At 32.1% G+C, this 14,412-nt stretch overlaps 1 protein-coding gene across 4 annotated transcripts in view; it reads left to right on the forward strand.

The window, feature by feature from the left end:
- Sema2a (Semaphorin 2a) overlaps positions 1–14,412 on the forward strand; it is a 301,672-nt gene that overhangs the window by 191,715 nt on the left and 95,545 nt on the right. The window contains exon 2 of one of the 4 annotated variants that reach the window (XM_085199138.1): positions 1,874–2,158. The exons of the other annotated variants lie outside the window; for them this stretch is intronic. Coding sequence (XP_085055264.1) covers positions 1,963–2,158 — 196 coding nt within the window. The 5' untranslated portion in view covers positions 1,874–1,962. The remainder of the gene's footprint in view (positions 1–1,873; positions 2,159–14,412) is intronic. 4 annotated transcript variants of the gene reach the window in all.

Consider the following 14,412-nt stretch of genomic DNA (forward strand, 5'->3'; position numbering starts at 1 on the left):
GAAATTTCTCAAGATTCTTCTCTCATAATGAGCGAACGCTGTCGTGCAATGGACAGCACTAACGGTGTAATTGTCGTACGAAATGAGATCGACAGATATAAAAGACGATTAAATTGCGTTTAATGAACTCGTATAAAGTAATGATACTATTTAGATTTTTGGCAGTAGAATCGGGCTAATTTTCTTTTAAAGTTTAACTTTTTGGTTGGAGGTTGATAATTATCAGTGAAAATTTGGTTGAAATTAGGGATGTCATCGTTCTTTGAATTTACTTTTGCAATATTTAAAACTTTGCAAATATTTCTATTTAGATTAAATACAATTCGAAAGAAATTATAAAAATATAAGAAAAGTACCTGTGAAGGATTTATAATGAAGACATCATTACTAAACCGGTTTAAGTACTCGAAACGACGGAACAACATGCAGTGGAGACTTGTCACGGACACATTTCTCAGAAATTTATGGTACGACAGCGGCGGAGATATATTTGGCTGAATTGACTCACCGTTTAACGATTATATTTTAGTTAAGCTAAGTTAGATTATTAGAATGGAACCTAAAAAAATATCAGGAAAACAAAATAAAAATAGAAACAGGTTAAAAATATATTTGCCATTTTCATCTATTTAAAGTACGACGTCATTTTATAGCCAGTAGATAAACAAAATATAAAAAAATATTACGCCCATAAGTACTTCCGAAATCATTCATGAGCCAATCTCATGTCATTAATCATTTGCTATCAAATTTTGAAACCCCTCATATATAATCTTAAAATGAAATGAAATAAAATTCTTTCACTTCTTCATCTGTATGAAATTTAAATTATGAATTACTTATAGTTCCATTATCATTGTTAATGGAGATTTCATTGATTCTATAAATATTTTATGTAAAGCCATATGGCTTCATCAAAACTAAAATAGTTTCTTTCCATCTTACTTTAAATTATTATTTTAATTATCTTATTTGCAATAAAATATTTCTATATGATATAACAAGATTGTGTTTATTACTCAGTCACACGTCTTATATAGATAGCCTCTTCCACCCTTTCCGTGGTCCCTTTTTTGAGGCTTATCTATTTAATTCATCACAGGACTCTTTCAGACCCTGACCGCATTCACGATATCGGCCACATGACGAAAGGCCTAAAGATTCGGGTTAAATTTACCAGAAGACATTTATTTATTCACTGATGCCCACGATTACCATCTCTTTGGATAACTGGTTAACGATGAATGATTATATTTTAATATCTTAATGGATTAGATAGATTGTGAACCATTGAAATATCAAATATGTAAATTATAACGGGTAATTTTGTTTTGCAATCCAACCGTAGCTGCATATCGGGGTTTCCATTACACGAGGTGTGTTTAATGCTATCGACGATCGTAATGTTCGCAGGGACCATTAACGTAACCCCACAACTATTTTTCAATATAAACTCAAAGGCAGAATTGTCATTTTTTTATAGTATCATATTATAGTAGTTTTTTATCCCATCATTCCATTATTGGTTCCATTGTGTTTGTATTTAAAATGTAATTGCCCTAACGTTTGTTGGTTTGGTAACATGTTTCCCAATATTAATTTTGTTTTGTTTATTCAAACAACATGTGCATTCACTATATATTTTTTGAAGAATAATATTTTAAACGTTTATTTGTATTTTGTTCTTTTTCATTTAAAAATTCATAACTTCTATGGGTAGAGTTTTAGGCCTAAATCTTTTAGCGTATTCTGATATATTATCTTAGTATATTTTAATATTCATAATAATTATTTAATTTATTGATGCTGGAGCTGAAATTTGACAAATATATTTAAAAAACGCACAATTAATCGCATTTTTTTTTGCTTACAGTGTCAAAAATAATGATTGCATTCAATTAGAACTCTTATCAAAAACTTTGTGATAGTGTTGTACGTTATAAAGTGACTGTGATATAAAAAATGAGAACGATGGGTTTCTCAAGCTTAGTTTTACTACGTTGGTGTGCTTGCCTATTGGTGGGTGTAGAGTGGCAGGTACATGGCCAAGCTGTGCAGCAAAGTTCTGAAGTGGACAGTTCTTACAATTTTTATTATGAACAACCGTGTTGTACAGGACCAGTGATCAAAAATAAATATCATGTGAGACATAGAAAAGGTGAGTTTGCTTTTAATAATTTAGATTTTTATATCCTTTTTTTTTCCTTATGTCGGATCTGTGCGGAAAGTGAGGAACGGAGTGTCTTAACACTTGGTTGCCTCTGCCGTTCTTGTTACATGCGGATATAGCGTCAAACTAAAAGAATCATACAAAATTCTTTACATGTACGCGTTTCCTACACATGTTCTTACACTACACATGTACACATACAAACCGCGACACTCTAAGGGTACGTGATATAAAGTGAGACAAATATATGTTTTTGTATGAGAAAAATGAAACAAAACATAGCTTTTGTTTCATTGCCCTCCCTGATGATGTCGGGAGATTTTAATACAGTTGTAGTTAATGTTTCACTCTTTAAGTCGATTTTCTGGAAGACTAGTGCCTAATTCGGTATGTTGATGACACCTTCACACATCACTATATAATATACGTATATAAAAAAAATATTATTATATGTGACATTTTTTGATTTAAAAAAATTACGATACTACTATAAAATGCAGATTAATATAGTTCAATGTTTTATGTACATTTTCTTACTTAATATTTTAATATATAAACATTTTGAGTAGGTATAATGAATCTTTGCAATTATAAAAAGAAGGCAGCTTTTTTTGTATATAGCTAAAACAGAAACTTTACAAAATTCATAGTAAAGTGCCACATAAATACATCAAATAAATAAGAAAAATAAAAATAATTATAAATAATATAAATTCGCCTTATTTACGTTATATTACAAATTCAGTTTTCTCTGTCCAGAGTGTGGTCATCTAAGCCGCAATATTAATGTGCAATTTACCATCACCATTAAACTGCGGCTTAAAACAGTTCGCTTAAACCTTAATGACTGTGGTAACTTGAATCATTAAAACTCTTCACACTTAATGAAAATTTGCAAGGCCGTGCCATATACCTACATATATGATAATTATTTAGATATGTGAAATACGTATAATATATATAGCATCACGTTGTATTATACACATAGCATGGTAGGCAAAGAGAACCTAGTGTTAAGACACTATAAATTTAAATATAAATAAATATTTTATTTCCTCGAGTGGGCATCGAACCCACAACCAGCCGCGTTCCACACTTGCGCCACGACTGGCCTCAATAATATATAAACATATTTTTGTATTTATAAACATAATCGAAACTCACAGACAGCTAATTTGTACATTCAGAATATTTCCCCTCTTCTCAAAAGTATTATGGGAAAACCATCAGCAGTGCAAAAGCGGGCTGTTCAATTCAAATGTCATCAAAAGTGTCAATCACTGAGATCTCCGAATAGCAAAACCGATTATCGGGCATATTAAGTCGATTATTGTTATCGACAGCGGAGTTCGTCCATCCAACCATGAACTAGATTAGGGACCATATAATACCATATTTTTAGCGTCAGCTGCACTCATACCGTGCATCCCTTCGTCTAAGCTTAAATTATTTTTAAAATTTCGTAAAAAAGCTTTTGTAGAAAAGTACGACCGAAATTTTCGTTGCATAGCTAATTTAAGCCAAGTGTCTTTAAAATTTTACATAAAATAACAGAGATAATAGTGCCATGTCGCTAATTACAAGGGTTGTAGCCATGAACGGTGGGACGTTTTAAAAGGGATGAATAAGTTTATGATGATTCTTTGCTATCCAGAGTAAAAGGCTGTCCAAATAATGAAACTTTGATGGCAGGCTGTTGCGGTTTACAAAAATAAGATAACATAGAATATTTTTTTTTGATGTTTTAATCTTTGTGTTTATAATGAGATATTGATGATATTTTTTGTTAAAGTTGGACTTATTATTCACATTTCATGTTAGTAAACTGGACCGGAAGCCATCCATTGCATTTGGTTCAAATCCAGCTAGCACAGAGTTCATAAAAAATGCACAAAGATTTGAAAGAAAGAACGCACTCAGCTGGGCAGAGTGGAAAGGGAAAAACACAATAAGCAAAGGAGCGGACGGCACAAAACATCCGGCGTAGTCCATAACTTAAAGCAAAACTTGTTTTGACCGCTGACCACGACTCATTCAAACTATTAAATTTATTATAAATAAGGAATATTATTTGAATTCTGTTATGAAATTAATTTATATATATCTAGAAGAGATCTTGACCCAACAACGGTAACAGAAATGGTAAATAACAATCTAAAACAAAACCTTAATTCATAATAAATTTAAATTTCTAAATAAAAGAGCTCTTTCCTGAAGGTATAACAGAATACACGACATTCGATACCAGGGGAAGATGACATTACTTATTTTAGACATTTGTACCACAAAACATTTTGTAGGAAATTTGGTCACGTATGTACGGAAGAAGGGTATCCCATATCGTATCTTATAGGTATTGCGATTGTCCATTGTATTCTCACGAGACAAAGGGTTGAGGACGAGAAGTAAGGTTACCTTCGTCAAACCGCTTTTTGGATTCAAACGTTAAGGCATTCGCGACTGATCAACTCACTTTATCTTAGCTGCGTTCACGCTTGGATAAATCTGCTTAATCATTCAGATTATTGCTAATATTAGGAATAGAAATAATATATTTATATACTAGTGGGCCCGGACGCGGCTACGCCCGCGAAAATATAAGCCTAAATGATTAAAATAACTAAAAAAATAATAATAAGTGAAGATTTATTATTAGAAAAAATATCTGAGTAACCGAAATAAACAAACAAAAAAAGTAAAAGTAACTAAAGGAAATTCTTAATATTAGAAAAAGTACCTAAAGTTTGCCGCGCGCGAACCAAACATTTTTCTATATTAAATAATTATTAATTTTTGCGAACAATATTAAATAAAATCCCAAATGATTAAAATTACGATATTTTAAGTGTATTACATCGGTATAGACAACCGAACTGAGATAAATTAATTATAAGTAGCAAATAATTACATAAAAAATAATAGTAATTCGAAAATATATCAAAATTTACAAAATCATCAGTCATCTGCCCGTTCGCGTCGGTCATACTATACCACTCGTAGGCTAGGTCATTTCGAATCAGTGACATCTCCTTAATTATTTATTAGAATGTTATACAGTAAACTATAATTTCCATATAGATGAAATGCTAAAAGTGACTATTATATTTATTTTAATAAGGATGAATATCAAATTATAGAAATCATCTAATTTTTGTTAATGTATACAAATCTATATCGGCGCGCGCCATGTATGCATTAAGCAAATTCACTTTGGGTGACGTTTTCTTAAAACAACAAACTTTGCAATTAATTAATTTTAAATAAAAAAAAATAGGCTAATAAAAGATATTTAACGATTTTGGCTTTGGTGTCCAGGTAAAGCTCGTCGTTGAGTTCCGCCACTCAACACGGAATTGTTCCAAAATTCGGTAGAAAATGGGGAACGGAGTGTGTTAACACTAGGTTACTTCTGCCAACCCTGCTGCGTGCGGGATACTGTGTTTATATCTTTATTAAAGTTTTTTAGAACTTGTCTTTCCATGGAGGTTTCCAATGTTTCTATTTCACAATCTGCAACTAGTTTATTAATTTTTTTTAAAATGATGGTATTTAATTCATAAGTATACTCAAAGGATAAAAAAGTACACGGGGTCAGTTTCACAAATAATAGTTAGCCGTACTCTTTTCAGTTTTTCCAAGTACTCGAACAAAATGCTCTTATTCGAAGTGGACGTAAACCTTTTTCTTTCATAATATTCGAAGGTTACGAACTTTGATATGAAAATACTTTAATGGATAAATAACAGCGATACTATTAGCCTTTCAATGTAGTTTTATACTTAAATAGAAAAATAATTATTATTCCTTTTTAATAATATTATAAATGTGCAAGTTTGTGAATATGGTTGTTTGTATTATTTTAATGCAATAACTACTGAACGGTTTTAGATAAAATTTTCCAATAATTCTTGATCAAATTTTCCATCCTTATGAACCAGAATAGCACATAGGCTACAATTTATGTAAAAATAGTTTTGTATAATTTGACTATAAAATTACCAAAAACTTAAGCGGGCGAAGCCGCGTTTAATTTGCTACTCGCCAGTAAACATTAAATTATTTTTTCTATAAATCTTTCCATTTTCCTAATACTATGTAATTATAACGATAAATGTAGAAATATAAACACCTAAAGTTTACACAAAATCAAAACAACCCAACACAAAATATATAATATCAAGTTTTCTTTGAAATATAAATGTAAAAGCGCTTCGAGTTTCATCCATAAATAGGCTTCGCAGTATTAGATTAAAGTCATCTTTTATGAAATTAATCCTCGCATCCTTAGTTACGTTGCCGCGGTATATAAATTAAATTTTGCTCAGCACTCTATCCCCTTTAGACCTTGAGCCGTCCACATTAACTTTATACGTGGCTTTGTTCACTTTAAAACAATTGTATTTGCAAAGAGATCCACAAATTCCACTCGTAAAATACTCATCACGAGCGCTGACGTCTACTTCAAGTATTGTTAGTGAGAGGCATCAAAATTCTTCCCGTCTGGAAAATTTCCAGCCTTTGTGCCCAGGATGCCCGAACGCTGAAGCCGAACAAGTTACTTAATCTCTGCTGCCATCCCTTTATGTTTCGTTCATCAATACTTTTTAAAATTGAAAGTCTAGCGAATATCGCGACCAATTGATGTGAGGAACGCTAACGTCGCGACTTTACAGATTATACTTAGTTATAATAATGTTTTTTTTATATATAGCCTTTAATTTAACTTTTTGTTTGACTGTAACTCGACGGTTGTGAATTCGATTCCCACTAAAGGGAACTAATTGTTATTTATTAATATTTTCATTCTGGTATAATTGAAAAATCACTACGTTGAGATCTTGCACTCAACACGCAATGACTAGAAAATGCAGCGTAAAATGGGGAACGGAGTTTTTTAACACTAACACTATTCTGCTATAATATAAAAAATATTATTATAACGTTTATACGAAAATGCTATAAACATATTATGTTAGTTAATTTGCATTATTTTAAAACTCTTTTGAGATGATACGTATGAGCGTGCATTATTTTTAACAAATTTACATATAAAATTTATTCTTACTCTAAAATTTAGCAAAAGAAATAAAGTTAGCTGAAAGATCTTTGTGGAAATGAACAATGTACTCGGCGGCTTACAGAACGTTGCCTAAGTAGCATTTGCAATGTTAATTTTATTTCCATTTTAGACGTCGTCGCAACGTTTTTAAAATAACTAGTTAAGTGTAAGTGCTACCGCTTAATATTTAAAATGTGGTGTTGCTAATAAAGCGATCTTAAATTAATGTTTGAAAAAATATATTATTAATAATACTTCTTTATTCAAGTGAGTGAATATCAGTCGAGAAGTGGCGAACGGAGGTGTCTTAATAGGAACAGAATATCTTAAGTTTCCAGGTTCTCTCTGCCTAACCTGCAACGTGTGAGATACAACGAGAAACTAAAAAAGGGCATATCAAAGGCATACCTATATATAATTATTAACTTCACACAAATAAAAACTACTTTTTCATAAGGACTATGATAATCTTCATAATTACTTTTATACATATCTTAAAAACACATTCACTGTATTTATTCTTATCCTTTTTAAATTTACCCAAGAAAATAATGGAATAAGTTTAATTAGTTTGTCTTGGTGTCTAGTCGTAATTAAACATTGGAATCTGTACTTGAGTCTGTATTTATTTCCTATACCGGTTAATGTAGTAAAATATACACCATTTTTTTTATTGTTTTATGCAATAAATATTTCAATTCTGAATACAATAATATTGGGAAAGAAGATTACTTCTTAATGACACCAAACTTTCCAGATTTACTATTCCATTCTATTAGAAATAGTTTCTATTTTCCATAACATTTTTTTATTAGTAACCATTTCCATGACAACAGATTTTTTTATTAGTAAGTAAACTAAAAGTCGGCGGAAAGTGAGCAACGGAGTGTCTGTACACTAGGTTCCCTCTGCCTACCCTGCTATTCCACTTTTTCAAAATTCACAAAATACCGAAGCGACCTTAAAATTAATGAAATAAACCTGCCATTCACAATAATTTAGCTGCAGCCGCCATTATAAAAATCATAATCCTTTATACCCTGGCGTGTGTCCCACAGGAGTGCTCTCCCACAAGAATACCCCGTAGAATCAATACATACATTTGGTTTGTTCGAATGCATTTCGTCAAAGGTAATTCGATCCGATTCGACGTCCTTTTGTTTTGGCACTTATACGCCTTTAGTTTGTTTTTGCCGTAACCCAACACTACGGCGTTCGTGTTACTATTGACACTTCAAGCCAAAACATAAAATTGATAAAAAAAATATGTTGTATTCGAGAGCACATTGTTCTTTAATATTTTTATAGAAAGGTGTATAGAGCTACAGATATAGTTTGAGATCGATTGCCTTTTATATATTTATTGTATTGTATAACTTGTATTTAGGTGTGTTGAGTGGCGTAACTCAACGCCGTCGTTGATCCCAACACGGGAGCGAACCTATAAAAATATTAAATATTTCATTTTCTTAAATGGGAATCGAATCCACAACCTGTCGACATATTAATAGACATTATTCTCTTCAGATAATTAGCAGACGGATAGCGCCAAGTCATTTATACAAATAAATGTATTAAGTAGTTTCATTAATTAGAATTTGAATGATAGATTATACAAATTTATCTACTTATCTATAGTTTAGACGCGGTAGGATATCTACTGGGTAACGGGAAGTAGGTATAATGCGGCGTGTAATGTTGTTAGTGGGTTTAGAGACTAACGAGCTATGCCCTGCCTCTGTCTTTCTCGTCCCCATAGGAATATTGAGGAATCCTATCTGAGTGCTTCCCTTTACAAGTAATAAGGATCTTACACGCTAAACGGAAGAGTTTTACATTAAAACATTATTGAGATATAGTCTTGTATATTAATATACAATTTTAAATTGTATTTTTAATATAAGAAACGCAATATAGGAGAGTTTGCTTAATGAATGAAAATGGAGGAAGTCATATGGATTTTTGATAGATTTTTATCACAATAACGATAATTAACAGATACACGAGGTAGGATCTTGTGGATGAGATATACAAAAGTTGTCATTTACTCAAGTTCTTAATTGGTGAAAACTTTCTGTGGCACAAAAAATATAACATTCTTTGGAACTGTCTTGCGTCCATCTCTGAATTCTTTACAGTTACTTGGAAAAAAACTCAGTAGCCCAAAACATGTTCTTCTTTTCCTCACTTATTTAACTTATTTAATTTACAATTTTCATTTAATCCGCAAAGCATTAAATGGTTTAAAAATAATAATCTGTTATTTATTTATACAATACAACATAATCTATATATATAAAAGGACTTGTCCTCACTGACTAAGGTAAGACGCACGCACAGCCGTAACCGCTGTGCGTAGAAACGTTAAATTTGGACAAAAGTTTACTTTCGTAATCTGGACATCCACTAAGAAGGGATTTTGAAAAATTTTAACCCTAAAGGGGTGAAATAGGGGTTCAAAGTTTGTATGGAAAAAAAATTAAATCGGCACAGATTTTTCTAAAATTTTAAATTTAGATTTTTTAAAGTATTTAATTGAATACGTGTTTCATCGTTTTCTAGAATTCTCCCCCTAAGGGTGCAAATAAAGGGGTTGAAAGTTTGTATAGGTTTTTTTTAAATCGTCACCAATTTTTATAAAATTTGAAATTCAGACACTTAAACGTATATAATTAAACACATGTTTCATGGTTTTCTAGAATTCACCCCCTAAGGGTGCAAATAAGGGGTTGAAAGTTTGTTTGGGAAAATTCTTAAATCGCCACCGATTTTTATAAAATTTGATATTTAGACTCTTAAAAATATTTAATTGAACATATGTTTCATGGTTTTCTAGAATTCACCCTTAAATACGCAAGCGAAGCTGCGCGCGTCCGCTAGTTCAATATATTTTTAAATACCTGTCTGTGTTATGATATCATTGTTAACCAACTTTAAAAAGGGGGAGGTTTTTTTATTTCATAGGTGATTTTAAGAATATTTAGAATACTGATTTTTTTTTATTAAAGAATGTGGGAATGCAAAGTGTAACATTCTTTTCATTAAATGAAGATTTCTTTATTTTATCAAATATGCGTAAAATAAGCACTGGCGCAATACAGCGAAATTTATACTGATTAGCCATAAGGCTTCTCCCACTTTCAGTTCATTGATATAAAGTAGCCCATGTCTTATTCTGTTATATAAGATAATTATATTACTGTGTAGTTTTATCTAAATTCGTTCAGTAATATTTGCGTGAAAGAGAATCAAATATCTATCCTCATAAACTATGACATTTCTGATATTATAATTATAATAGAAGGTTATTCTGAATAAATTTATAGGTCCTAAACCTATAAATTAAAAAATATATATCAACAAAGTTTCCAATATCGCTCAAAATATATGGTCGCTTCAAATTTACGCTATCGTGACAAAGATAAGATTTTTACTACACGTTTTACTGCACGCAATGGCTGTGACTGTGGGTTCTAATCCGATCGAGTAAAATATTTAAAACGTAAGTCCACCCTGTCTGTATGGAATACCACGCCTATCACGCAATGTTAAGCATTGAGGTATATATACATTTAGGAGTAAAAAAAATATGTTGTGATGTCTTTCTTTACCTTCACTAACTCAAAAAAAAAATATCATCATCATCATCATCATCATCATCATCATCATCAACTGCCATCTTTTGTCCACTGTTGGACAGGCCTTCCCCAATCGCCACCACACTCGATCCTCAGCTTTCGGACCCATCCCATCCCAAAAAATATATAATTCTAGATATTTTAATATGTATAAACTGTAGGCACACTTAACTTAAAAACAATTTCTTTTCAAGTAATTTCACAAACATCAGTTGATTTACGATCAAAAATGTACCGTTAAGCAAACAGAAATTATTAATAACCTTGTAAAGAACGATACGTGGCTGGAATATTGATTATGTATATAATAGCCTATTTTGTGCACTCAGGGATTCGTCTTTCTAAATTTGTGGGTGGGAGTGGGTTCAATCTCCACTCGAGGAAATGAAATATTTTTTTTTTCTTCTTCGCTCTGGTTTCGAGGCATAGCGTTGAGTTTCGCCATTCAACCCGCAATTACGCAAGAGTTTCACTGTAAATGGGGAACGGAGTGTCTCATCACTAGGTTCTCCCTGCATACCTGCTGTCTGCGGTATACAGCGTGAAGCTGATTATAAATAAACGGCCTGATATCACCGCTATAAAACAAACCGCAGGATTACGGATTTAAATCCGTCGATAGCAAAGCAGTAAAAGGGGCCTTTATAAATTAACGATGCCAATTTCCCTAATGACATTGTAAAAGGAAAGTTTACGATTTATGTATAGTTGTATATTGTATCGTCGTTGCTTTCGTTCCAGCCGTACGCACTGTTGACACATTTAATTAGACTTAAAAGAGTTTGTTATAAAGTATTCCTGAGTATATAGTTTACTATCGATACAATCAGTTGTGGGATTTGTAGGTAATTAAAATGTTACACATTTCATTCTCCTTATAATGTATCAAGAAAATGAGCTTTGCTAGCGACTCGCTTCGCTCGCTTAAGCTTATTTTCATATTATACAAAACAATATAAAAATTATAGCCTGTATTCATTATCTAAATCCGTTTAACAGGTTTTGCGTTAAAATGGAACAAGCATCCATCCTCACAGATATAATACATTTTTACACTAAGATTTTCATTTCATTTATATTAGACGATGTAATTTGAAAGCACATACCTCATTTTAAAATTTTCTAAAAATGTCGTTAATTCACTTACATACTCCAAATCCTATTTTTTTTAATTTAAAAATTTGTTGTGATTAACGTTTGTGTTCCACTTTCACGCAAAAAATACTGAACGGATTAAGATGAAACTTTACAATCACACAGCGTCTACAACAGAATAACACATAAGCTACAATTTATGTAAAGATTTTACATAATTAATCTATTATATAACAACAACTTCAAGCGGGCGAAGCCTTATTTGGGTTGCTAGTAGATTATATTAAGCATTACCATTAACAATGATGTACATTCACTCAATAGCCCTTACAAGTCGTTAATTGTAACGTCGTAGGTAATTCAACCCATCAAATTACATCCGCCAAATAAGGCGGCGTGGTGCCTTGGAATTAATTATAGAACGCCTTCATCAGGTGTCCGCCTCAGGCCCTTATTGAACTTCAACGGTTAAATCCACGATTTGTTAACATTGTCTGTTTCGAAACCGTATTTGGTATTGCTATGCTAACTATCGTTCGAGCGTTCGGAATTTGCGAAGCTAGATGTATTTTTGTTATTTTATAGTTATTATTTAATGTTGTACAACCGGATGTAGCTATATTCTTTATTTTTATTTTGTAGCATGTATTAAGGTAGTCAGAGGGAACCTAGTGTACAGTCTGCCCCCTACTGTCCGCTGTGTTCTGGAGGCATTGCGTGTTGACTGGCGAAAGAAGACAGAGCGAAGAGAAGAAAATGAAAATATTAATTATTTCATTTTCTCGAGTGGGAGTCCAATCCCCAATCTGTCGTACGTTTGTACCACTACGCCACGGCTGACCATAGCTGTATAAATGACATAAAATTAAATATACTACCATTCATAGCTTAAACTTCTATGTATTTCAAAGAACTTAAACAAATTATTATTATTCGATCTATATATAAATGCTGTACTTCTTAATATTATTTCTATAGAATAATGATGGAAATGAATCCCAATCCTTTATTAAATTAGGCCGTCCCTCGCTACAAATAGGTAACGACTTCACCCGCCGTTGCGTCTAAATTATATTACTTTATTGTTATACTTTTTTTACTTTCCCCGAACTAACGTAATTGGCTTGGGATCACGCTACTATAACTATAAACTGCGTTATTGGTTTGGCTTTTGTAAGGCTATTTTGTATTGTGTGTTTTAGGGTTCTATTTGTTCTTCTATTAACTTTTGCTGTACGGTACGGTAAACTTGAGCATATGGGAAAGTTGTTAATTTTATTGATATACAAACAATTGATTGTTATTTTTCCAGACGGAGTGACGCAGTGTATTATTTATTATTCCAATAGTTATATTTCCATATTTTTCAAAATAAATACATTTGATGATGCTGAAAAATATACTTATTTTAGACTAGTGGACCCGAACGCGGCTACGCCCGCTTGAACTAAGTATACGAATATTTATTAAATATATTTATGAAATTATTTTCAGTTTTCAATAGAGAGATGCGTTAAGCAAGCTCACTTTGGGTGACGTTTTCTAACAACAATCTTTGCAAATCGTTGCTTAACAACGACGGTTGTTATTAACATGGCGGAATAAATTGCATGTCAAATTAATAAGTATTTTAATATATTGGTAAATATCGAAAATAATAGAAATATGAGAAAAAAAAGTATCCTATGTTCATCCCGAGACCCTCAAGTATCTCTATATGAGTATTTTATCACAATTAAATTAACGGTTTGGCCCTGATTGCGTAAAAGACAGACAGACAGACACACAGACAGAGTTACTTTCGAATTTATAATATAGGTATGGATGGTGGATGGATAAAACAGCAAAGCTAAATAAACACAATAAATGTCTTACATTTCTACCAATTCAAAACAAATATGTTATAACTGACAAACACTAAAAAACATCAGCTATAACTTAATAATACAATCAAATTTTTATTCTAAAACGTACACCACGTATGAGGACTCGTGACTAGACTTCTGTTTTGGAAGCCAATATCACGTAGGCACTTACGGCGTACATGCGGACCGATCGAGAACACTCTGAGAGTACTCGATACGAATCGCGATTGATATCGCTTGTTGAGGGCCACCGAAACAATGACCCCTTTATCACGCTGTTGACTGCGGATTAGTGGAGTCACGCTTCACGCCAGAACCTATCACCCTATAGAAACCAAATTCGGGTACGTTTTAGGTATTCACGTCGCCCTGAATTATCTATTTGGACGATAAATTTGGGAACGCTTTGAAATAATACATATTTTTTGTACTATTTCTTTAAGTCCTCACGATTTAACGTTAAAAACCTGAATACAATATTAAGCAGCCTTTTATAAGGGTTTTTAAATCGTAAAAACGGCGCATCGTGTTCTTATAGAAAAAATGGTAATAACTTAGTAGGCTTAAACAAGCTCTTTTGAATCA

This window comes from Heliconius melpomene, chromosome 16 (genome assembly GCF_056956725.1).
Source record: "Heliconius melpomene rosina isolate 202511_hmr_F chromosome 16, ASM5695672v1, whole genome shotgun sequence".
Classification (NCBI taxonomy): Eukaryota; Metazoa; Arthropoda; class Insecta; order Lepidoptera; family Nymphalidae; genus Heliconius; species Heliconius melpomene.